The sequence below is a fragment of the Rissa tridactyla genome, chromosome 4 (assembly GCF_028500815.1).
Source record: "Rissa tridactyla isolate bRisTri1 chromosome 4, bRisTri1.patW.cur.20221130, whole genome shotgun sequence".
NCBI classification, from domain to species: Eukaryota; Metazoa; Chordata; class Aves; order Charadriiformes; family Laridae; genus Rissa; species Rissa tridactyla.
This window is the reverse complement of record NC_071469.1, coordinates 54,322,318-54,348,215: the sequence shown is the minus strand read 5'-3', so window position 1 is coordinate 54,348,215 and position 25,898 is coordinate 54,322,318. Positions and strand designations below refer to the sequence as shown.

The following is a 25,898-nucleotide window of genomic DNA, read 5'->3' as shown; positions in this document are numbered from 1 at the left end:
TCACAATTACAATGCTTTTTAGATCAAAATGTACTCCGCAATTTCTTCTCTTTTAGCATGTGTTCACAGATGACTCAATTTTCTGACACATACTTATTTAATACTTCTGCTTAATAGAAAAATCAGTGAGGAAAACAGAAAAATACTGATGATAAGAGTAAGGTACATACTCTTTCAACTCTTCTCTTTCTGCTAGCTCCAAATGTTTGATTTACTGGCTGCCCGTTTTGTGTCACAGATATTTTGGGTAGGTGTAATTCCTATCTATTTTTAATACAGTACGAATTTAAGAGACGTATTGAAGAAAAATACATGATAAGCTTTTATTTTGGCCAAAAAATAGTTCTAGGCTGAAAGCTTATGGCCTACATGAAGAAGATTCAATGATTTAAACCCACAGCTGGAAAAATGCTTGTATGACACCAAACATCAGCCTGGCCAATCTGTTAGGTACCAGCCCGAGGAGCAAAAATAGTGAAGTAATGGTATGCCAAAGGGGATCAGTAAATTAATCACCCCTCTTTCCTGAGTTTTATCTTCAGTCTCTGTGCCGGATGCAGAGTTGAAAAATAGCTGGCAGTGATAGCACCTAGGATACATGCAAATAATTCCCTTTATACCTATCCCATCCAACTTGCTGGCTGAATCAAGAGGCTAAAGAGTAAGATGCCCCTCTTGCTTGCTGTCTTTCTTGATCAAAAATTAATCTGTCAGTTCCAGGAAACACAAGAAGTGGTAGACTCTGCATGACACAAAGTAGAAATTAAACTCCTTTTACCTATGGTTACCCTTAGGCACACCAGTGCCAGGTTCCTGGCTGCAGCCACCCAATTTCAGCCAGAAGGATGGACCATACTCTCAGCCAGACCACTGACAGTCTTGTCACTTGGGCATGCTTCGGGGAAACACCGCTTTGAATTCACTTAGGCTGCGATGGAAACAATGCAACTCACGAACAATTCCCCAAGCAAGCCTCAACTCCTAGACTGCTACACACTAAATGCAAGCACTGTCGTTTCTCCTTCAGCCACAGCTTTCAGAGAAAATGGCCATAGTTTCCCTATTTTGGGCTAAGCTCAGTGAAATGATATGCTCCAAGCACATCATTATATCATTCCCTGCAGAGGAAGCTCAGGTCTGCCAGTACTGCTGGGACCTGGACACTGAACACAGGCAATACCCATGGTGCATGCCAGAACCCTGATGGAAAGTCTGGTGCTGCTCGCTCTCATTGCACTTTGTGGATCATGAGATAATGGAAAATTTCAAGCTGGAAGGGACCTCAGGGGGTCTCCAGTCCAACCTCCAGCTGAAAGCAGGGTAAGCTGTGAAATCAGACCAGGTTGCTCAGTGGTTATACAATCACATCTTTAGAAGCCTCCAAGGATGGACACTGTGCAACCTCTCTGAGCAACCTAATCCAATGCTTGGCTTCCCCTCATGGTGAAAAACCTTTGCCTTATATTCTGTCTGAACCTTTCTGGTTTCAGCTTGTGCATAGCCTCAGTCCTTTATGTGCTTACATTTGCTCCTAAGCTCAGTTATCTGCCTATAAAATGGGTCCAACGATCATTCTCTGCCTCTAGGGAGCAGAGAGGTTGTAAGAATAAATTACTTAATATTAATCATTACTGTTAGATCTATTAAATGAGGGAGCTTACATATCAGAATGTCACAGGCCACCTATGTAGAAAAGGTACTTTAAGGTAAGTAATATGTGTACTAAATAATGTGTACCTTTTAGTACATATATTTCACTGAGCTCTCAGTCTGGAACAATGTCTGCTGACCAGTTACGCAGATGCTACATGATCTACAGAGGGACTTGGAGGGGGGGAAATAAAATAGTTGGAATGAGACCAATAGTTCATGCAAGAAGAAACCTCCAGCTCTGGCTGTAAACTCAGAAGAAATGAAGTGGTGATATAGTGTTCACTCCTTAAGATTCAAAGCACCGGTCTATGTTAATCTTGAGCATAATCCAACGTATGCATGGAATGGGTAATAACTAGAAGACAGAATTTGTTTCCTTTTCATACAAGCAATTTTTCTTTTCAATATATTGCTTCACAGTTTGTGAAAGGGCATCCCTCTCCAACAACACTATCAGTTAAAAAATAATAAATTAAATTTTCTTCAAGGTCTCTGTTGGAGAACACTCAAAATTTCTATCTTCAGCAGAGCCTGTTAACAATGTGCTTAAATGCTCTCCTGAATTAGGGACATAATTTGATTATGTATTGCATGAGATCAAGCTGGTGGTTGATTTTAAAATGCTTCCTTAAAACATCCACAGATGTAGAATTATATAATAAAGCTATCTTAGATCATTTAATGAGGTTGCAAAAACATACTAATAGTAATTTGTCACTTGGAAGCTTGTGCTGTTGGACTTACGGCTACTAAGGCAGCTGCCTTAGCAGAGCCCGGGACAGGAAAAAACATCTTTACAAAAAAAATACAACCTTCTAAACATTTTACTTAAGAGCAATTTTGCTTTAATATAGAGTAAACAAAAACACAGTAGGATATGGTATACCATACAGGTTTTATTAGTAATCACTTGAGAGGACCTCTGTTACTCACTAGCATATTCAAACACTGGAAACACTAACAAAACGTTTGCATGACACAAAACACAACTGGGTATTCTGCTCCTGCGTCGGTCACTCAGCAAATGTCCGTGACAGTAGGCATGTGACATACATCAAAGGATCTCTCAATTGGCCACCTTAGTCCTAGGGGTTTTTTAGATAATTATGCCAGAGTAACATGACTTGCTCTTGCAATTTTGTGTCTCAGTTTTTTCCTGAAGAAATCTGTATTTAACAAATGCTCCATACAATTTATGGACATGGCCCAAAAAAGGGTAAAATATAAATACGTGCCCACGAGGGGGAGCTGTAAGTGCAGCTGGAGAGGCACAAATGGCACCACATCAATTTCTTGTGACAGCCCAATTTCCTCATGATTTCCACTCTCTCAGTTCAACTCCTCTAGCCAAAAAGAGATCCACGCTACAAAGAGAGCCCCGAGTTTATTACAGTTTATGTTCTCTGGATGGAAGAAGCATTGCTATGCATGCCCCAAAATTATGAATTCTGATTACTACCTCAGCTACTCAGCTGTAAGATAGTTTGCAAGTGAGACCAAGAAGCAGTGACACACGTAAAAAGCCTACAGTCCAACCTCATTTTAGTCACATTCCACACAGGAGCTAGTGATAACATACAGTCAGGATATACATTCAGAGTGGCTCGAAAGCAGCCCAGCAGAAAAGGACCTGGGGGTGTTGGTGGACAGCCGGCTGAATATGAGCCAGCAGTGTGCCCAGGTGGCCAAGAAGGCCAACAGCATCCTAGCCTGTATCAGGAATAGTGTGGTGAGCCGGACTAGGGAAGCGATCATCCCCCTGTACTTGGCACTGGTGAGGCCCCACCTCGAGTACTGCGTTCAGTTTTGGGCCCCTCGCTACAAGAGGGACATTGAGGTGTTGGAGCGTGTCCAGAGAAGGGCTACAAAGCTGGTGAGGGGTCTGGAGGACAAACCTTATGAAGAACGACTGAGGGAGCTGGGGTTGTTTAGCTTGAGAAGAGGAGGCTGAGGGGAGACCTTATCACCCTCTACAACTACCTGAAAGGAGGTTGTAGAGAAATGGGGGCTGACCTCTTCTCCCTGGTGACAAGTGATAGGATGAGAGGAAATGGGTTCAAGTTACGTCAGGGGAGGTTTAGATTGGATATTAGGAAACATTTTTTCACTGAAAGGGTTATTAAACATTGGAACAGGCTGCCCAGGGAGGTGGTGGATTCACCATCCCTGGAGGTGTTTAAAAAAAGGGTAGATGGGGCACTTAGGGACATGGTTTAGAAGAGGCTTTTGTCAGGGTAGGTTAAAGGTTGGACTCGATGATCTTAAAGGTCCCTTCCAACCTCAGCAATTCTATGATTCTATGATTCTATAAAGACTGGGAAATGTCTAAATAGAGAATTTAAAAGTATATAGTATGAACAAGATATACAATGCTGCTACCAACAGATCTTGTATGCATGCTCTGTAGATGAATAAAGAAATCAATTTAAAAAGCACTCAAAGGTACACGATAGAAGATAATAACCAGTAAGATGATCTATGATAGAGTGTCAGCTTCTGTAGACTTGGGTTTGTGATGAATTGAAGCCTCCAGTACAGGTTTCGGTCACAAGGGAAGAGCGCTAAGCTGCTGCCTGGGGCGGTAAGTGCCAGCAGCAGCAGCGGCTGGGCTGCCTGACAGAAGGAACCTGCGTGACAAATTTGGCGGAGAACAGTGTTTGAGGAGTGAGTCAGCAACACCCGCTTGGTGGGAAAAGTAGATTTGGAGCACTCTTGTATTAACAACACTTAGGGCGTAAATTGCCAGTCCTGGAAGAGCAAGGAGAGAACAAGAGTCCTAAAGTACTCCTAGTGTCCAATATGAGAGCCAGACCCCATGAGAAAGAGTCAGCTGGCGTTTTGACATCATATTCTCCATATGCAGATGGTGACAGTAAGCACAGTATCCCAATTTTAACTTTCCAAACTTCTTTCCTCTACTTCATATAATCAATAAGAAATTAATAATGGAAAGTTCCAGCTACACTACACATCTCACCTCTTATTCTATGAGACAGAACAGCAACGCTTGCAGCAACGCAAGTGAGACAACTAAACATCCTTCAAAGTCACACATACACAAGTTCTTCCAAAATCATATTTGTAATGGAAGGGTCTCTTAATGAAAAGAATTCACAAAAGCCCAAGACAAAGCAAAGCAAAATGTAAAGTCATGGGCAAAATGTAAAGAAATACAATGCAATAGCAATTTAAGAGAGAAGGTCATGTTTCTACCATCTTAGATGGGCCTTTACCAATATGCACTTAGAATTGTCTCTGGAGATCGAATTTCTCTCTCTCTGATCGAATAACACTGACTATGAAGAATGCTTGTTTTCAAACAGAAAAGTAAGATATACCAAATTCATCCAACCTTCAGTGTGCAAGGTATTTGTGATGCGTGTCCGCACTGAGGATAAACACGGTCTGTGTGACTAAGAGTCTGAATTTTAAATGGCTGATGTCACATGGAAGTTACTCTCATCATGAACAACCAACATGATAGGCATTACAGGGAGCCAGACCCTTAATGCTAAGTGCTCACTATTTTCTGAAGAGCCAAATATTCAGCAGTTCAAAAAAAAAAAACAAAACACACCACTGTTTTTGAATGGGTGAATATTATTTTAAATTTGCAGATACAATAGCTATAGCATAAGATTTGGTATGTCATTTGAAAGGTCTGTCATTTTTGTCATTAAATATTTTCAGAGAGGAGTTATTTCAAACACAATGTTCAATTTGAGAAACAATTTAAGTGTATCTTGAGAACAGGCAACTGCCTAGCGTTGAGCATTCTGTGGTTATGACTGTCTTTCTGCTTGTAGCATTCTGCAGCTTCCATTACTGCAGCACAGCATCTTAGCCTGATGCATGCAACTTCTTTGTACTTTTGAGAGACAGAAAAGTATTTTTAGCTCAAGCTCCATTAAGCAAGGCCTGCAACACAGAGGATTAGATTGGAACCACCAAATTTAGGGCTAAACCGAGACTAATACAGAACTTGAGTAAATAAGTCTGAAGAAATGATGCAGAAAGTCTGCACTAGCAGTTACCTATCCCCGGAGGAAGCAGGAATTCAGCATCTCCCTGTTTATCTCACAGGTTCCCCAGACAATTTCACATGCGCAGAGTTACTTTCAGCTGGGGAAAGAGGCAACTAGCTTTTACCTGAGCAACACTACTCTCCACTAACAGGGTAAAACAGCATTAAAATCTGCCAAAGCCCCTAGAGAGGCTCGATCAATTAGGTATGCTCAAAGTACTCCTTACTCGTCTCAGTATGATTGAATTTAGCACAAGCCACAGTTACTATGGCCATTTTCATTTAAAAAAGTCAAACCTAAATCCTTCAACTTCCAGACTAGCACTCTCACATCTCACTGGTCACTAATTCAAGATATTACCATCTCTGCCTGAAAGAAAAAAAAAGGTACAGATTATAACTATCTCAACTACAGACCTAAAGTTGATTCATGCAGTGCAACAGCTTTGCATCTTTGCACATTTAGTAATAAGCCAGTCCAAAAGGAGGGAGAAAGTGCCGCTAGCAAGGCAAAACACCTCCACCTGCTCCACAAGAACCGCGAACTTCTGAACATGAGTTTTCCTCTACAGTCAGAGACTTTTGCTCTCTGCTGCTTCACCGTCCCCGATCTCAAGAGCTCCTGTGTGCAGCGTCAAAGATTCTGTAGTGAGGGCAACTCACCCAACCTTACCAGAGGCACTTGTCGAAACCCCAGTCTGTGTTCAGAAGTCCTCACCGACTTCGCTGGGAGTGCTGGAGGTGTGATTTGGAGTTAGAGACCTACAGCACTCCAGAGAGAAAATACACTTCTTCTAAAACATGGCAGAAAGTTTTCCTTAATTTTTCCCCTACTGTTGAAATGCCAAGATCTCCAGGTACCTAAGGAAGCACTTAGTGAGACTGCCAGACATCTAACTCCAACTGAGATCCATAGAACTCAGAACCTTTACTCCAAAGATTTCACAGAGAATCTGTCTATATGTAAGTACTGAGGCCCTTAAAATCCCACTCTGCATCCCATTTCCCTCTCCTGTTCAAGGGAATTTTCCTTAATGACTTTAATGAGAATGGAATCAATTAGTTTTTAGTAATATAGCCAGTTATTTCACTGTCAGAGAAGCAATTTCTACAGATGGGTACAACTCACTACAATAATATTTTGCTTTACTAAGCTGACCGTGTCAGTTCCATAGCTTTGGATACACAGAAATAGGTAAGGAAATTAATCTGGGGGCGGGGGGGAAGAGTGCTTTCGGACCACACACAACACCTGCCAATGTCATCTGGCACTTCTCCACAGGCCAAGGACAACAAACAAAGATTTACAGTTTCTGTTTTACTACCCAAAGTCATCTACCATGATGCAAGGTACTTCTATGCAAAAGATAGCACAAGAAGATTGCCTGGAAGTCGTTAATTTTCATCATCTCCCTCTCTGAGAGGGAAACACTTCAAGCAATAGCTACTTTGCTTTCCACCAGGCAAATTAGTTTCACTTGTGATGTTTTTCAGATGTATAACCCATGAATTTTAAGCTGGTTGTAAAAGTCCACAGGAACTCAGTTTAGCATCTTCCATCTGTACTGATTTAAACACTCCTCTTGAACAGCAACAATAATAGTTTTGAAATGTCCTTTCCCTTGGCTCCCCTCCTTCCTCCTACTTATCTATATGCTCTCTAATCATTTTGATGACACAGGGATATTCCAGTACTTTAACGATAAAATTGAGCATGTCAATGTTTTGGATATGTAATTAGGGGAGAAAACACCTGACAGCAAACTCTGTGATTTTGTATGATTTAATATCAGAATGGAGTTTCACTTGTTAAAATGACGAGTAAGCTTCACAGACTGCTACATAGTCCTGCTGTGAAAGAAAAACGGTTTCACCATAAATTAAGAGAAAACTAATTTTTTTTCTCTTTTATAAGGTGCATTAGTAACACGAATTAACAATAATTCTGAGAATTCTCTGAGAATGCCAAAATAAAGGATATTTCCCTCAGTGGAATTAAGATTTTAATACTTTGCCTTTGATCTGAATTACACAGTATTCTTTAAATCCAAGAGCACAAAATTCCAGACTTCCGTAAATAACCTGGAGCTTGCTAGCACAAATCTGTCAACTGACAAATCCCTCTTCATCTCCTCAAAGGCTTCATTTTTAAAGGTCATTAGATGGTCAGCTCACACACTAGCTTTACAGATCACGTAAATATAATAGACAAAGACATATAAAATCTCCATTCCCCACTGCAAGTAGCAGTGCATCTTAGGAGCATATCAGCCCTGATGTAAATCAGAGAACCCACATGCAGGTTATAATAGCAAGATCCGAGCTTCCACTAGATGTAGCAGTGCAAAGCTGTATCTGCTGTGTAGGGAGAGAAGTCCTACTGATGTAAACAGTGGCTTAGGAAGGGCCAGTGGGGCCACCACACTAAAATACTCCTTTGAAATATAAAAAACCCCCAACCCAACACTCAAAAACCTTGATTCCTGCATGAGTCTAAGTCACATTTTACCTGAACACAGGCTGAAATATGAATGATGCTTCCTGATGGATGCTTAAGGCATTGGAGATATCTCCATTTGAGAAGATCAACAACTTCAACTCCAGGTTAACTGCATGTCTAATTGTAAAGTTGTGCAAAAATGATGTACTAAATCAGAATGTTTGCTGAACAGAGCCAAGTGAAATCCTGATCAACCATTGATCCACAGTGTGCATACTTAAAAATCTGGCCTTCAAACAGAAGTGAATGCACTGTAGTATGGGGTATTGTAAAAAAATTCCAGTTCTAGACAGCTTTGTCCTGAGGCAAAAATGGTGCCCTGCAGGGACTGCTGCTTGTGTGCTGCAAAACTCCATTCCACAGTCTCTATTTCCAAAAAGTGGATTACAAAGAAAAAAATGATGTCAATTAAATGAAAAATTAATCCAAACACCCAAAGTAAGTACAAACCTCTAAATCTAGTCATACGTTTAGGCTAACTTTGAGAGAGAGGACAATTTCTGTAATACTGAAGTGCAACCATGTTTGTGTGGGTCATTTCACTTCAGCTGAGATGTCACTCCAGCCTGTCCTCAACGCTACATGGGAGGTTTACATTAATCAGCTTTTTCTGAAGTTTAAATTCTAGCATCACATCAACAGCCGTTACACAACATCAAGAAATACGAGCTGTGCTGATTTATGAAAGCCAACCTGGTCCTATTTTCAAATATCTGAATTAACAGATATTTTCCCCCATAAAATTATTTAGCATCATAAAGTTAAATGTTTCAGTACAAATAAATTCATCATGCTCTAAAAAGCCAGAGCTATTTTACAGCTAGCATTAAATTTTGGTAAGCTAAGGGGAGCAGGGGGAAAGAACAAAAAAAACCCAAACCAACAAAAAAAGAGGATTTTAGAGATTTTTATCATCAGTAAATACCTCACAGCAGTATGATTTTTCCTCACAACTTTAATTATGTGTTTCTATCTTCATATATTGGAGACTGCATGTTTTCACAGAAGGGAGAAAACGCACACTTCTTTCCTGAGTTTCTTTCAAAGAAAATCAAATGATCTGAATTATTTTCTCATAAAACATAAACCATACAGCTCAACTGCCAGAAAAAATTTCTATTCTTGTTTTTTGTTATTTTGCAGCGGTAAAGCTGCCTGGCACTCCTAGCAACATCTGAAGGAACACCCATGGAATTTAAGCCTTTTAAATTCTTCAAAAATCTTTCACCTAACAGAATTTCTCTCCAAAGCAAAAAGAAAAAAAAAAAGGAGAGAAAATAAAAAAGTCAAACACGTGTCCAGTCAAAGCATGGCTGTATTCACATATCAGACTTCAGGAAGAATCAAAACATAGTGTAACTCTGGTTAATCTCATAATTGCAAGAGGCTTTTATCCACAGCTGTTAAATAATACGATCCAAGTTGCCTCTCCAAGATTAAGTGTATAAAGTCACTGTGCAATGAAAATAGCAAGTCACGGAAGGGTATGCTACACCACATACATAAAGAAGGGAAACATCATTTTTAGTAATAACCCTTAGAAAAGAATAACTGTTGTTTCCTTAAGACACAAATATATTTACTAGCAGAATATAAATGCATTCATTGGGAACATAATGACTGTAAACCTTTGAATTTACTCCTGTAAATGCCTAATCTGATAACACAATTTTAAAACAAGCAATCCATTTGTTTATCCCATATTAAAGATAAATTTTACAGGCCGAAAAGGAGGAAAGGTATTTTTGCAAAGGAAAAAAAGAAATAATCAGAGCAATGAACTGAATAATGTGAGGATAAGAAACAGATGCCTCATTGTCAAGCTACAGCACACTTACACTCACTTTGAATCAGAATTTATACTGTGGCAGCTAAGCAGGTGCAAATCTACCACTGGGAAAGCCAGGATCATCTTCATTCTCTATGGACAACAAGGCTTATTATTATAAAGATGCTTTTCATGTTCAAAGTCCAATCTAACTGGATAGTATTTGTAGAAGGATAAAGGGATCTAGGTTCCCCACTAGTGTTCAAGTAATTTTTTGCACCCTGGGGAAAAAAAAAAGAGAAAAAAGTATTTTTTGTGGAGTAAAGGAATATGGGGGGGCGGGAGGGGAATCACAAAGGGCAGTCACTGCTGCAGCCACAGCTAGAATTGAGGATTTCCTCGTCTCTGTGCCACGCTGAAACACTGGATCTGGGTCTCTTGTAATAAAGAGCTGTGTATAAGGTTATGATGCAGCCCCGTATATTTCATGTCAAGGCACAGAACTACTGATCGCAAACTTCAGCTACTACATTAAAATAGTCATTAAAACAACAGACAGATAGCCATCTGTAACTTACAAAAACAGAAACAAGATTTTGTAAATACTCCAAACAAGATGAAGAAAAAACTCTCTCCACTTAGTACAGTGACTGAACCTAGTTTTCTAAACAAAAACAGATGGTAATCTGCTTTTTTATGATAATAATCAAGATGTCAGTTCGGGGTCATGTCTGTAGGCAGTCCAGAATCACAAGATGTCACCCCCTACCAGAGCCTGAGCACAGCATGATGTCACAGGGCTAAGCACCTTAGCACAGAGGGGCACACAGCCAGGGTTGTCTAACAGAGCCATTTTCCACCCTACACACTGGACACAGGAGGTCCTCAACTCTTCCACAAGCTACCAGATGTGCTGCCCCTCACAGCTGAAAACCCTTTGGAGAAGGACAGAATTGACCCACAGACCACAGCTGGGTCCCCGTCAAAAAGCTTCTGGCAGAGGTGCAATCTCTCCTCCTCAGAGCTGCACACCAGTGCTTGACCTTAAGAGTCCAGTCACGAGTCAATATGGTAAGACCAAAATATTTCGAATCAGTCATCAGATGAAAGAATTTTACTTGTGAAGATGACAATTTAATTCATTAAGAAGCATATAGTATGTACATCACTATTCCCATCCCTTCTGCAATCTCTTCCCAGAAGAATAGTAACGCTGGTGGCACTTGCATAGCATTCAACCCTGCATGGGCTGGAATAGGGGAGAAAACACCAAATTTTGAAAGTGTCCAACAAAACCAAAAGATTCTGCAAATAAGTTCATGCATTCCACCAAATCTGACCAATTTCAAAAGCCACTGAGCTTATAGAAACAGTACTTTTTAAGACCCTGAAGTGCTCGTATGATCATGGCAACTGTCCTTTTTTCAAGGTAACATCTCCCCAAATATGCAAATTGGTCTTGTACCTACATCTATGGGTACAAACTGGTGAAACGGTTAAGTGTAGAGAATCTCACAAGTAGTTATTTATCAGAGACTTAGTTATTCTTTAGCCAGCCTGCATTTTTTTCTTGAGTCCAGAGTGCAAAATGAATGTTGTGATTGTTTCATAAACAGTCATAAATACTCCTTTCAACATAAGCAATTTGTGCTAGTTTTGCTACCTCCATGATTACATGAAGAGTAATATTATTTCTACTGTCAAAACCCCATAACATATTAAAAAAAAAAAAAAAATCAAACTCTTGAGCCGGGTGGGACCAAACTCTGTGCTATACCAAAGATAACACTGAACTAAGTTGACTAGTTTCCCTTTACCAGTCTGTTGTCTTGCAGAGAAAGCAGCCCAGCTCCAAACTCTAATTACCTAAGTAGTACTTACTAAACTTAGTTGCCCTGAATATCCACAGATTAAAGCAGTTCTGGAGATGATCCCAGATAGTCTCTCCAACTAAGAACTCACCCATCAGGTGCTGTTACTAATCAATCCTGGACAACCAAATAACTATAGTAAATCCATACAGAATTAAAAAACATAATTCATTAACTTCAAATCTGACGTACTTGTTCTGGAGTCAAAAGTCAGTTACGGCCAAGACAAAGCCTCGCCACCCCTCAATCAAAGAAAAAAACCCCAAATATTCAAAAACCTTTGAGTCAGGCTCAAGCAGAGGTTTTCTCACACATGAGGAAATATTGCTGAACTCTTCCTTTCTTTCCTCTTTCAGCCTGCAAGCAACAAGAGGTGCTCATTTTATCCCTGGTATGGCAAAGGACTGTCAGTATTTTATACAGTCCCCCTCACACAGTGGTCCCAAAGAAACATTCCCCAGTGGTAGAACCATCACCACAGCAGAGACCTGCAACTTCTCTAGTCACAATTTTTCATCCCCATTCTCTGTGGATAGGAGCTGGCCCACAGATGGGCCAGCCAGACATCTCCTCACCCCCTTGTGGGAGCAACTGAAGAGATCTATATATTCCAAGTTTCCTCCATCAGTCCTTCTCCCTCTAAGTGGAGGAGAAGGAGAAATGGTAATTGCTTTGTAAGGTAGCATTCAGCTACCTGCTATAACTGGCTGCAAAGTGGTAACCACTTTACTTCCTAGGGGCAAGCTGGATACTTCATTTGGCAGCCTCTAGGTATCACAGTAAATCAAAAACATTAAGCATACCGAAGCAGTTCTGGGCATATCCTCGCTCCATTTATGCTAGTAACTAGTCTTGGTGCCCCATGTTAGGCTTTGTAAAAACTTACAGCAGGGGAAAAACCATCTCAACTCTGAAAAGTTACATTTCTCATGAAAAAAGCATAATAAAGGAGTCAAGTCATGATGGTGGGAGCAGCAACAGCTCCAGGCTCAATGAACTTAGTATGGCTACAAGTTATGATTAAGGGGGGAAAAAAACACAGCTTAGCAACTGATCCTCTCTGCAGACTTTGGGTAAGTCACTTTGTCTTTTTCTGTCTTCTTTTTCCTTTTCCTTGTCCATTTCCATTAGGTGCTCTTAAGGACTGCCGCTGCATCACACAATAAGGACTGAAAACACTATAGCTCTATAGTGACCCTCCTCTTCTCCCTCCACCAGCAAAGCCTCTGTGCACAACTGAAACAGGACTAATTAATATGCCAGCTTTGACTTCTTCCCTGTCTAGCCAGTCCTGGCTGGTCGATCTCCTGAGCGTGCCGTGAGGTTCAGAAAAGAATAATTATAGTATTCCAGATAGTTTCTTTCACATACTAATCTGGAAGGGGCTACATAAAAATAACAAGGAAACGCAAATGGACACTGGAAACTCATCTCAAAGTTTCAGTGCAGATAAAGGAAGCAGACAAAGGCTAGCAGCAACAGGGAAGAGGAAGGCCTGTGAAAGGCTTACGAAGGTAAGAAAAAGCCTTACAATTTTAGACAACAGTAGCCAAAGATCCCGCAGAGGGATTTAATGAAGCGTGACATAATCAAAGAATGCAACCTTTATGAAGGCATGAAAAGTATTTAAAGAGAGAAGATTCTCACCGAAGAACTAAACCAGAAACAGCATCTCACCATCCAGCAACAAACCTGTAGGGCAGAACCTCAGCTGCTGAGAATTGTCACGGCTGCAATGACATGGTGGAGTTACAGCAGTGTACACCAGCACTGATATGCTCCCGGAAGCCGTAAAGAACAAATGCCTCTCTCTCTGAGAGTTTATGTTTTGGGCTAGGAACTCACAAAATTCAAAGCACACGCTGATATTTCATCGACTTTAAACCTACCGTTCTCAGAGTTTAAATGTTGCCCACCATCTGTGAATATTTACACCTTGCTATTCAAAGGTTTAAATACCTGTGTGCAATAGATCCAGTCATATTACCCTCAACCCACTGAACAAGTGAGTGCATCCTATGCAGGAGAAAAATAGTTCATCACATTTTGGCAATCTCTGAGAATAGTCCAACAAGCAAGAATGTATGGCAACTGAACAGGCAGAGTCTAAATTATCCTCTTGCTCGCTGGAAGGCGCAGTAATAGATATATACAATAAAATTTTGTAACTTCTGAAAAAAAATAATGCAATTATGAAGGTTCTTAGAAATTTTAGCAAAACAAAGTTTAAATTCAATTTACTGTAATGAAATTGCACACTGTGCCTAAGTGTATTTTTAAATTGGTCATTTTGACTCTCAGAACAAACACTGAGATTCAGAGAGACAGAGTTGAGACTCAGGAGGGTCCAGTTTTGGTGAAGCTTTCTAAATTGCTTTATATCTAGATGGTGTCACTAGTATAAGCTCTGAGAAGGTTCTTTGTTGATACCCAATCCATGCTAAAAAAAAAAAAACACCCAACAAACTAAAACATAAATCAAAACGTGTATAATTGTGAATGCTTCCAGTTTTATGTGCCAAACACAAAGCAACCCTTTTGTAACCTAAGTCCTTTTTAGAGACTCCCTTTGCGTTTCTTTCTAGATTCCTTGCCCAACCAAAACCAAACCTCTCACTGCAATTTGATTTTGCATACCTCTTTTATCACTTTCTCTGATTACTACTCCCCGGGGCCTGCCTCCTTGCCCTGCTACTCCCAGGATTCTCGCATGGTTTATTACCCAAATCCAGCCTCCCTCCACTCACATCTTTGTGCCCCTTTCACCTGTCCTCCAATGCCAGGCTCCATGACTGGATAATCTTTCTACCACCCAATTCCAAATCCCAACTTTCCCTATCCCTCTTGCAGCTTCTGGTGACCATTTTCTACCTCCAGGTGCTTTTCAATCTACTTCCCTGCAGCCCAGTTCTGTGCTTGTCCAGTTTTGCCTGAATCCTCCACACTGGTTGTCCAAGTTATGGACTGATGAGACACCGAGAGCACAGAGATGAAATAATGAATGCAGAGCTTTAATATCTATCAAACAATCCAGTACCTCATGAAGACTCTGTCCTGAGCTGACTGCAAGAGTATGGATTAATGATTACAGATTGATTTATAATGCCATTTCAACCTGCTTCCTACAACAGTAAAGTGAGGTGTGGTAACAGTTATGCATGATACAAAGCAGCATTTTCTATCTCAACTGCAGTACATGGTGACCTGTCACAGACAATAAGGTAAAAAGCAAGGAGTGAGAGTGAAATTGCCATGGATAAGGATGGGTAAATTTAAACACAGATTTTACACCAACAGCACAATTTTCCGAGTGGAAAATGGAGGAGATTTCCACACAGAAAGGCCAATCTGCATGGTTATACCAGTGAAGAACAGACCTAAATACACATACATTATCCCACGTTAAGTGTGAGACAGTCAGTGATACCATGGAGATCTGCATGCCCAAGTCTCATTAACTTTGATTTTGAAATCCTCAATTCAGGATTTCAAATATGTCCTGAGTGAAATGTAATTCATTTGGTTTCCATACCAGATCACAGGAAAGCTCAGGCTGGATGGAGCCTCAGGAGGTCATATTAGTCCAAATTTCTGTTCAAACATCATCTTTGCAGGAGAGCCTGTATCAGGACTGAGGTACCTGGATCTGATTCTTTGTTTTACCACATATTTCCTATTTGACCTCACGTCACCAATTTACACAGCTGCTGTCTGCCTGAGTTATCTGCAGTCACAGAAATAGAGATGTTGCAGGATAACTACATTAATGTTTGAGAAATGCTTAGTTAATGTGTTTTGAAATATAGGCAGGCATCTAAATATTAGAGCTGGGCTAATACAGGAAACTTTAGATCTCAGTCTACCACTCCAGAGTATACAACCTGGCTGTTTTGTTCCCTTCAAAGAAAGCAAGGGCCTGTGTCCACAGATGTTAAATTTGGCTGTGAGGCTGCTACTTTTTAGAAATACTGATTTTTATTTCCAGCCTGCTTCTTGATTTCAGACTTAGCTTGTAAAAGTCCTTATCCACAGTGTGCTTCAACTGGACCAAAACTAACTATAAATCTGAGTCATATGAAATAAAGATTATATCAAGTAACATTTTTATTAGGTTTAAGAATATACAGTAATATATTAAATAGTATATCTTTTTGTTTCATTTGCCCTTGTTTATTACATCTCTACATGGCATTTTAGTCAGACACTTATTTACTGTGTGTTAAGCTACTTCCTGCAATGTTGGCACCTAGACCTGGGGAAATGGATAAATTACCCTGGAGTTCGTTTTCTGTTCTCAGCTCTCCAGGGCACGACACTAGCAGGTTGAGCCAAAGCACAGAGAAATGTTTGTCTCATTTCTTTCTACTATTTTGGATGCCATTATTAATACACTGCTAGAAAATGAACAGCTCAGAGAGAAGGCTGGTTATTTTTTAAATTCTAGCTTTGAACAAAGCACATTTCCTACACCAGTTCACAAAAAAATAAACAAAACACTTTTCCCAATTAACTTCAATGACATCTACCTGCCAACCCTTTTAATACACACATCAATAAGCTAGGCAAAGAGTGTCAGAACACTAGGTTGAACAACCTAAACCTAGGTGTGAATTCTGATTAGGAGGCCTTGGGAGCCACACAAGAAAAACTTGCCATTAAACGTTTGTCATTTGCCCTCAACTAGTCCGCTAAAAGTGGTTTTAAATTGTCACACATCTATCTCTCCCTGGAAACAGAAACCAGCCAAGTGAGATCACAATCAATAAAGTTTACCGCTCAGCATCTACAGGGATAAGGGTGAGTCCAGACACACCGGGGGGGAAGGAGGGCAGGGAACAACCCAAAACCAACCTGAAACAAATAAAACCCCACAAGCATATGACAAGTGGTTAAGAAATAAGCTAAATGCCAGCCAGTTAGTAAGTCTTTCCACTACATAAATTTGTGCATCTGTGCCTATATACACAGACATTTGCTGGACACTGCACCTATATGTTATGTGAATACCATATGCATGAAGCAACAAAGAAATTGTTTCTTACACCTTTCCTCAATTTTCATTTCCTCTTAGACCAACGCAAGAACAGGATATTTAAGGCTGGTAAATTCCCTCATCTTTGAGAGCATAAGACATTGGAGTAAAGAAACATTTTAAATCAAAATGTATGCACTACCAATAAATAGATCACACGACAACAGCTGCACGTTTTCTATGCATCGAGACAGACAGCAAGTCTGACTAAAAGGCCAAAAGGGAATATTCGCAAATAACACAGTTATTGTCTGTATTACCTCAATGAGACCATGGTCTTCCTGTGCTAGGTACTGTACAAATGCATAGTAAGAGAACCTGCAGGTCATGCTGAGCTAATCAATTTAGACTGTTCATGAAACAAAGGGTTACAGTTGTTTATTATTATTATTAATATCACTGCCTAAAGAGTGGAGGTTTAAGGGACTTATCCCTGCTACAAAATGGAAGTTTGATCTAGGGAAGATCACAAGCACACTGTTTAAAAGAAATACATATTATCGCATTGTTTAAAGAGAATTTCCATAAGCACAAAACGACATATTCCACCAGCAACAAAAGTATGTTTAGATCAGTATTTATTACATGAAGTTCATTATCTTATACAATAAGGTGACTACAAGGATTAAGAAAAAAACGAATACGTCAATCCAGCATATTGAGAATGATGCATTTAACTAAGCACTGCATTTGTTAAATAAAATTTATGGAAATCAATGTTTACAATACTGTCTTTACTACAAATGTACAAGAAATAGCATTTTCTATCCTTTTGGAAAATTACTTTGAAGAGTCAGTCCTGTCTCCCCTAGTCAGTGAGAACACCGTCATCGATTTTTGTAGAAAAAGTATCAGGCTCTTGCACTCTCTGTGGTATGTCAACAAAACTGTGTAAGACTTTTGAAGTTTCTGTACAATGCATCACATCCTACATGAGTCCCCAAGGTTATAACTAATGGTGTAAAATATACACAGACTTAATGACTTTTGATTGTAACTCAGAACTCAGTTATACACATACTGCTGGGAAACACTTTATTTCACTGTAGAGGACTGATTCTCTCACTGCAAAAACAGAAAGCATTGCTAGAACGCACCTTTTAATTCTAAAGTGAAAAGGCAGCATGGCTCAGAAAGAAATGCTAACCCCTGCCTTTCCCCCAGCCCACAATTCATCTTTACCCACCGATAACAACGAGAAGAGCACACTTGAACGAAATCCCCAGCTATTTAAAATCAATGTAGCTCATGAACGGTCCACAACTGCCAAACCACTGGACAGAAAACCCCACCGGTTCTTTCAGTTACAAGACACCTCACTGACTAGTGTGAGAAGACTAATGGAAATATATTCCAATACATTTCTAATTCACAGCAAGTAGTTTAAATATTCTCTGTACTGTATACAGGGATTACTTGAAAATATTCACAACTGAAAGGACTCCAGAACAGTTGCTTTAACAGCCTAACACGACCCAGTGGAGTCAGATGGTTAGAAACACCACACTATCCAATCACCCCAGCTTGTAATTGCTCTGGAAACGTTACTCGGAGTTCTGGAGGACATGGAGTCATGGGAACATTTTGAAACAAGAGGTGAGCCATTGGAGCAGAGAAGCTATAAATCAGACTTGCTGGGCAGATGGCACTGCAAGCTAGCGAGCTGATGGCAGATGGAAGTGAGAGCTTGGATAAGGCAAAAAAAATTGGTTGCAAACTAATGAGATCTGTTAAGATGCTAGAGACAACTACTTTCCCTTTCTGATCGCTCTGCTTTCAGTGAGGGTTGGATCAACCCCTCCTCCACAGACATTTACCCAGAGCTGTAAAGAAAAGGTAAGTTTGGTTTCCCTCAAAGAGGGATACCCACTGCAGCCATCCAGAGCGTTACTCAATACAAAATAAACATAAGATTCACAATTCAAAAATCCCAGGCTCTCATGAAATTTTTGAAGTCCAGAGCCTTCTACATACCATCTATAAGCCCTCCAGCCTGGCTCCAGGACAACATAAAGACTTGTATCTTTTCATGGCTTCCAGCAAAAGGGGACGTGTCAAGCCAGGAAGGATCTTTAATGGAAAAAATGCTACTCAACACATTAACTTTGGTGAGGATTTGGTCTTAGTCCAGACTAGAGCTGAGGTTGGCTCAGCGCTCACAAGTGCTCCACCTCCTTTCTGCAGCTGACCCACAGTTCCTTTGCTGCTGTTATGGGACAGATTGCAACTACCCTGCAGTCATAAGGAAGTACAGATAGTATCAGAAAAAATGTGTAGCACCTCTTAAGATATTCATGAATATCAGTCCTTCTAACCTCCAAATGTTAGAAAAACCTTTCTCCTCTAGTTTTTTATATATATATACATACACACAGATTTTCCTTTCTTTTGCCAGAGACTCAGGGTTCTTTTAAAAAGCAGCATTGCCAAGACTTCAAAGTTTTTTCTGTTCTGACACAATGGCCCCAGAAGCATTACTAATGTTTCCAGAAGAACACAATCCAAGATTACCTACTTCAGTAAATGAGACAATCTCAGACAGCGCAGGTTATGCGAGCTTCTAGTAGATACCAGCTTCTACAGGCTTTAAACATCACTTCTGGAAGCTTACGGAGTTTTTCTCCCAAGGTATATGACCAAGGGTGAACCTTTCTTACCACTGTCTTATAAACTTCTGTGGCTGCAATTTCTGAAAACTGGGGATTTTTTTTTATTTGCATGTATGTAAGAAAAGGAAGTGAAGTGGTAAATAAACTAACTTTGTTGAAAGCCTTTGAGAAAAGGGAAGTAAAGCTGCAGACTTGTGTGGGAAGCTAATAAAGAGGGAGCACAGCAATAGCACTGCAATGACACAAAGGATTAACAGGCTCTCAGCAAGAACTTGCATTTCCCAAGGTATTATGAAGTTCTTGTACCCTAAACACACATAGAAAAATATCCACATAACATAAGAAAACTGCTATAATACCACATACACACACATGCATTTGTAGGGTCCCCAGTGCTTAAGGCAGATACAGAAATGACATCGGTAAGAAAAAGTACTTCTCATAAAGGAGCTTACAGAGACCACTGTATTCATACAACATACATACATATTAACTATTTGTTCTAAAGATTAGAAAAAAAAAAAAAGAGACCAGAAATAAAGTCCAGTCATTTAAAGTGTTTGACAGCACATTCCTGAGATTTTCATTACATTGGGATAAGCTCATGACTGAAAACTTGCATATTCCATCTGAAAATCCACACTCTCTCACCAATTTTCTATGCAATCTTGATACAACTTTTCCTGGGACTACTTTCCTCAGATGTAGTCAGGCATTTACACAAGCTACATTCCCATGGAGATGAGCTATTCTACTTGCTCCTTTTTGATAGGTTTTAGGTCACTGTACCTTCTTCTCATTACAGGGCAAATTTCAATCTCTGGCTACCAGACAAGAATGAAAAAAAAAAAAAACAAAAACAAAATCAACAAACCAAACACCAAAAAAAGAAAAAACCTGAAAAGAAAAAATACCCTCCCAAAAAAAACCCCTAAGCCTACAGAAGTCATTACTGAGCAATATCAATCATGGGTTCTTACAGACCCATTCCTCTCCAACAAACATCGATTTGAGATATTTTCAGATGCTCCCTTCATTTGCAGCTATCTCACACCTTGCAGCATCTAAATCCCCCCTTCAGCTGCAGAAGATAGACTGAGATAAGCTGTACATAACTGCAGAATAACAGGAAGTGACTGAAAAATGTTACCATTGCAATCCTGTGACATATTTGATCTGTAAATCTGCGTTCTAACAGAAGAAACACCTTTAAAAAGAAAGGCTAATTCCAGCACTGTGACTAGAAATCATGAATTTAATGCAAGCCTCATCATACTTTTCTTAGAACCTCAGCATCCTGAGGCTTATTTGGGCCTCTCTTGTGGTTACAGAAAAAAGTGCATCTCAACGACCTGAATTTCAGAAAGCCCATCAAAATGACCTGATTGTATTTATTTATTACAATTGTTCTTAAACTAATCTTACAATTTTAGAGGAATGGAGGGAGCTGAGCTATTTATTCTAAACATCTGGAGAAGTCAAAACTGCTCCTAGTATTTCAATTTAACATAAACATATGTTTTCCCTTGGCAGTTTTATCACATCATTGCAAAAAACATTCTCATTCATATTAAATGGAAATCCCCATCAAGAACTTTGCTGGGCATCTTTCTGATCCAGCTTTCTATGATATTGCAGCCTTTGTTTGCTTGGCTCCAAGTGTGCTCACAAGTATGTGTCCAGACATGACCACATTGATGCATCCACATATGTGGAGAAAAATTAAAAAGGAGTGGGAAAGAACAGTATTTTCTGACTAATCATCAAGAATAATTACATGTTTACAAGGTCACTTTTGTCTTCTTTCTTGTTTATGAACAACTTTGACAGACAAATCAACAGCATCATAAGGTTACAGATGCAGACAACAACTAACCCATAAAGTTCTTAACAGAAGCACAGAGAAGCTCTTGGACATCAAGATGATACAGTTAATGCTTTTGGACCCACATACTTTGTGCGACGTTCTTCCACTCCTCTCAGAAGTGCACAAATACCGTAGTGATCTTCAGTCTATACAACAGGTGCCTCTGCATTATAACAAATGGGTAACTGAGGTGGGGAGAAGTAAGTACTGCTCCAAACTCTTCTAGTGCCTGGGGCTGACAGTACCCAAGAACTCATGCTGTCACTGTTTGCGAGAAGGCACAGACTCTGCTGTCATAAAAGAGTTGATCAAAGAGTCATATTTTAAAAAAATAAAAAAAATCTGAACTTTAAATTAATTTGGCTAGTGCCACTGGCAAAATGTCTCGTCTCCCACACACCGTAAACCACAGAGAGGCAAGGAGAGAGAGAAAGGAAATACACACTAGAAAGACAGATGGGAAGATGAAAGCATTGTGGACTAGCACTGATGTTAAAATGCGTCATCTACCCCTGCCCTCAATCAATTATTATCGCCTGGCCAAGACAGATATCCTGAAGTAAAGTGGATTCCAGGGTTTCCATATTACTTACCTCATCATCCCCCTCCACACAATATAAATTCCTACTCTAAATACATAGTTTATCATTAAACTAGCAAAACATGATTAAACTTATAATGGTAACAAACACATTGAATACACTGTGCTCAGATGGTATCTCAAACACTGCATGTTTAGCCACCTAGAGTTTCAAAAAGAGTACACCTCTCATTACCAGTGCAGTATAAACAGCATCAGCTAGACAGCGATAATCATCAAAAGAAACATAATTAGAGAAATCAAATTGTCAGCACAAGTTTCATAATGACCGCAAAACTTTCTTATACCTGAACATTAACTTTTGCCTTTGATAGATAAATTCATGGTATTATATAGCACAATAAACCTTATTTCTACTCAGAACAGTCCTGCTCTTTTTCAGGTTTGACGCTTTTATGTTTCCCCTAACATATCACTGCATGATAGTTCTGCACTGCATGCATAGGTCATGACAGCACCACGCAATACATCTCAAGAGCTCATAAGACATTGCAAAGTTTTCCTGTCTTACCTGGATCTGTACAATTCTTTTCTTCATGTGTCCCATTAGGTGATGCCATCAACCTTCTATTCCTCCATATTTCTGACAAAACGCGTCTGTCTCCAACAGTTGATTCTTGGCCTATATTAAATAGAAAAAGGTTATGCCCACTGTCACTAATCTTTTCCTGCATTGTCTTAACTGGGCTACGTGCCCCCACTAGTGACGAGCATGGCGAGACCATCAGTATGTGAAGGCCGCAAAATCAAGGTGTGACTGGGGCACATGCCAACATAAATATGGTAGGTGCTCCTAGCTGCAAACTAGCTACGAAGGTGCAGTGTCAGAGCTGTTATCATGTCCCAGCTATCAAGAACACCTGGCTGTGACCCACACCGGGAAAATACTCTGCAGCAAGCAAATGCTGAAGCCTGCACCTGTGAAACTCAACACTTAGCAGTTCCTACAGATGAAACCAGCCCAGCTATGCTGACATGAGCAACAATCACACTTCCATTTAGTCATTTGCACTTGCACATATTACATTACTGATTTCTTAAAAAATAGAAATGCTTATGGTCATGTTCCAGTTACATTCTGAGTCTAGGGGCTGATCTTTTCAGTGTTTGGTATACTTGATAATATTAATCCCTGCATAACTTGTCAAAGAAAATGGAAAATAACTGCACTGTGAATCCCCACAAATCTTAAGAAAAACAAACTTCTTTAGAAGTCAATGGCGCTTTTGCCTAAACTCATATTCCAGAAGCATTCTCAAGGGAACTTGCTGAATAGAGTACAGAAGGAGCACTTGTTATGATGCAGGGTATGCTATTATAATAATTAAACGAAGAATAGAACCTCTTAATTAAATCAATTCCATCTGAACCTTATCCATTTCAAATGAACATTATTATAATAAAAAAAATTCTCCGACGGCTGATCTTAGACTTTATATTCAGTCATCATGTAATGCTTGCGCTTTGTTACAGCGACTCTTGCAAAAAGAAAAAAAAAAAGTCTAGCTTGGAAGTTAGTTTGGCTAGAGTATTTGTTAAAATATTCTGACGCCACAATTATAACAGATGGTCAGTGTTTATGGATACAATATACTGTAAATTAGCCAGCTGAAAAAAAAAAATACCTGATGCAGCATACCATCAAAAATTAGGTTATGAAGGATTTAGTTGATAACCCAGGAGATTAAACTTTCATTAGTCATGACATTTTTCATGTAAACCTAAAAAAGTTCTGGAAAACTGTCATCTGCAACAAAATAACCCCCTCAAACTACGTAAACTTAACCATACCCCAACTACATGCTTTCACAAACCAGTAAATTTATGAAAATAAATAGGAGAGAAAAAAAAAAAGCATAGGCATGACAAACAGCAGTTCTAAATAAAGAAAGCAACAGTATACTCCAAAACCACAATTAAAAAAAATTTGAAAGTTCAAAGATGAGCAATATGCTAATACGGTCTAAGACACTGAATTCTTATATGGATGCATAGTTGCCATCCTAGCTATATCTCAAACGAGCCAGACAATAATTTGACCACAAAAGCCTTAGAAAGCATGACAAGTTCCACCGGATCTTTTCTTCCCTAAAACACACACTTTAACTGCATCTTTAATTTAAGCAGATGACCCATCCTAATTCTGCTGAAATCTCATTTTCTTACATTAAACACGGACGTCAGATCTGGGCTTAGTTTGATTTTGTTCTTAAACCCTCAACGACTGTTGGCAGTCCTACCTAGAGACCCGTGTGCTGTCCCAGCAACCTTAGACTTCGTATCTGAGGGATGCAAAGCGAATTGCAGGAAGAGGGCCTGAAGCTGCACACTTATAGCCCAAACTGTGCCAGCAGGCAGGAAAATAAAACAAACAACCGAATGGGAGTGATGTAGTTAATTATAAATGCATCGGTTTACCAACACGGCACTTGCACAAAGAACGCAACATACTCTCTCTATAAAACATGAGATTAGCACTGTTCCTTGCTTAAAATACAGAATTTTCTGCCGTATCCGCACTAGTTTAGGGGGGACTGTAGGGAAAAGATGGCGAAAAGAAGCAGTTGTAGGTGATGGAGGTTTACAACCCAAGGATAAAAACGAAAAGGCGGCCCGAAGTTGCAGAGGGGACCACAAGCGGCTGGAGAGGGTTCAGCTCTGATGCCGCGGCGGAGGGGAAACTACTTCAGGGCCGTTCGCAGGCCGGCAGCTGCCCCGATTCCCGACCCGACGCCCTCCGAGAGGCACGGCGGGCCGTCACCCCGGCGGGCTCGGTGCTAGGCAGCCCCTGGCCACCAGTCGCCCAGCGACGCCGCTGCCTCCTTCCCGCGGGGCTGCGGCCGTGCACCTGCCCGGCGCGGGGGGCTTCTCCTCAGGAACCCGCGCTGTTCCCTCCGCCTCGCCCGCCCGCCGGGGTACTTCCACCGAGAAACTCAAAACGGGAACAGCTTGAGCCCGCCAACCCCCGGGGCGGCAGCCCCCCGGGGACCGCTCCAGCCGCCCCGCCGGGGTCCGCCAGTCCCGCCGGCACAGCCACTCACCCAGTCTGGAGAGCAGGCTGGACATGCACCAGACGAAGAAGAGGATGGCGCAGATGAAGCCCAGCTGCTGCAGCAGCATCTCCCGCCTCTTGCGAACTTTCCTCAGCATCAGCAGCATGGTCTTCGGGGGAGCGAGCGGCGTCTCGTCCGGCTCCATCGGAGCGAGCGCGGGCGCCGAGGGGTCGGTGGGAAAGACGGGATCACTCCCGGCGGCTTCCCGCAGACGGCTCCATGTCGGGCGGGCTGCAGCGCGGAGAGAAGCCGATGCCCAGAGCCTCAGGTCGGCGGCGGCGGAGCAGAGGGGCAGGTGGAGGCGGGCGGGGGCGCGGGGAAGACGGCGGCGGCAGACCGGGGGCGGGAGGAGGGGGGCTGAGGCGTCGCTCTCAGGGGCCGGGCCGAGCCCCGCGCCCCACACGCACCATGGCCGGCGGCGGAGGAAGCGGTGCGGCGGCGCCCGGCGCTCCTCTGGCAGCAGCCTCCCCACAGCGTACCGGGAGCTGTGGGTCAGCAGCGAGGGACGGCGGCATCCATGCGGCTCGCCGCCCGCCCGCCCCAGCCAAGTTTAAAGTTTATCCCTTTCCTTCCTCCTTTCCTCCCTACCGCCTCCGCCAGACGATGGCGGCAGGTGGGCGAAACAGCCGCCGCGGGAGTATCCGGCCTGGGGGCTATTAGCGCGGCGCCGAGCGGCCAGTCAGCCCCGGCGGGCGGCCCAGCCCGGCCCCCTTCTCCCCGCCCCTCTCCCACAACTTTCTGGGTGCTCCTCCGGCACCCATGGCAACGCGCATGTACCCTCGCCTCCCCCGCCTCTTTGGGGGGGGGGGGGCGGAATTAACTGGCTAAATTAATCCTTTCCCCTAAACGGCGCAGGAATTACCCGGTGTTGGTGTTGCGTTTGGTGGGGCTATCGGTGCGTGGAGGGGAACAGGCTGTGG

General features: G+C 41.4%; 1 protein-coding gene across 1 annotated transcript in view; it reads right to left on the bottom strand.

The window, feature by feature from the left end:
* Window positions 1–25,528, bottom strand: part of LOC128908257 (ras and Rab interactor 3-like) — a 172,559-nt gene extending 147,031 nt beyond the window's left edge. Inside the window, exons 1-2 of the mRNA XM_054198071.1 lie at window positions 24,967–25,528; window positions 22,437–22,547 (exon numbers count right to left, since the gene is read on the bottom strand). Coding sequence (XP_054054046.1) covers window positions 22,437–22,547; window positions 24,967–25,123 — 268 coding nt within the window. The 5' untranslated portion in view covers window positions 25,124–25,528. The remainder of the gene's footprint in view (window positions 1–22,436; window positions 22,548–24,966) is intronic.
* Between the last annotated feature and the right edge of the window lie 370 nt (window positions 25,529–25,898).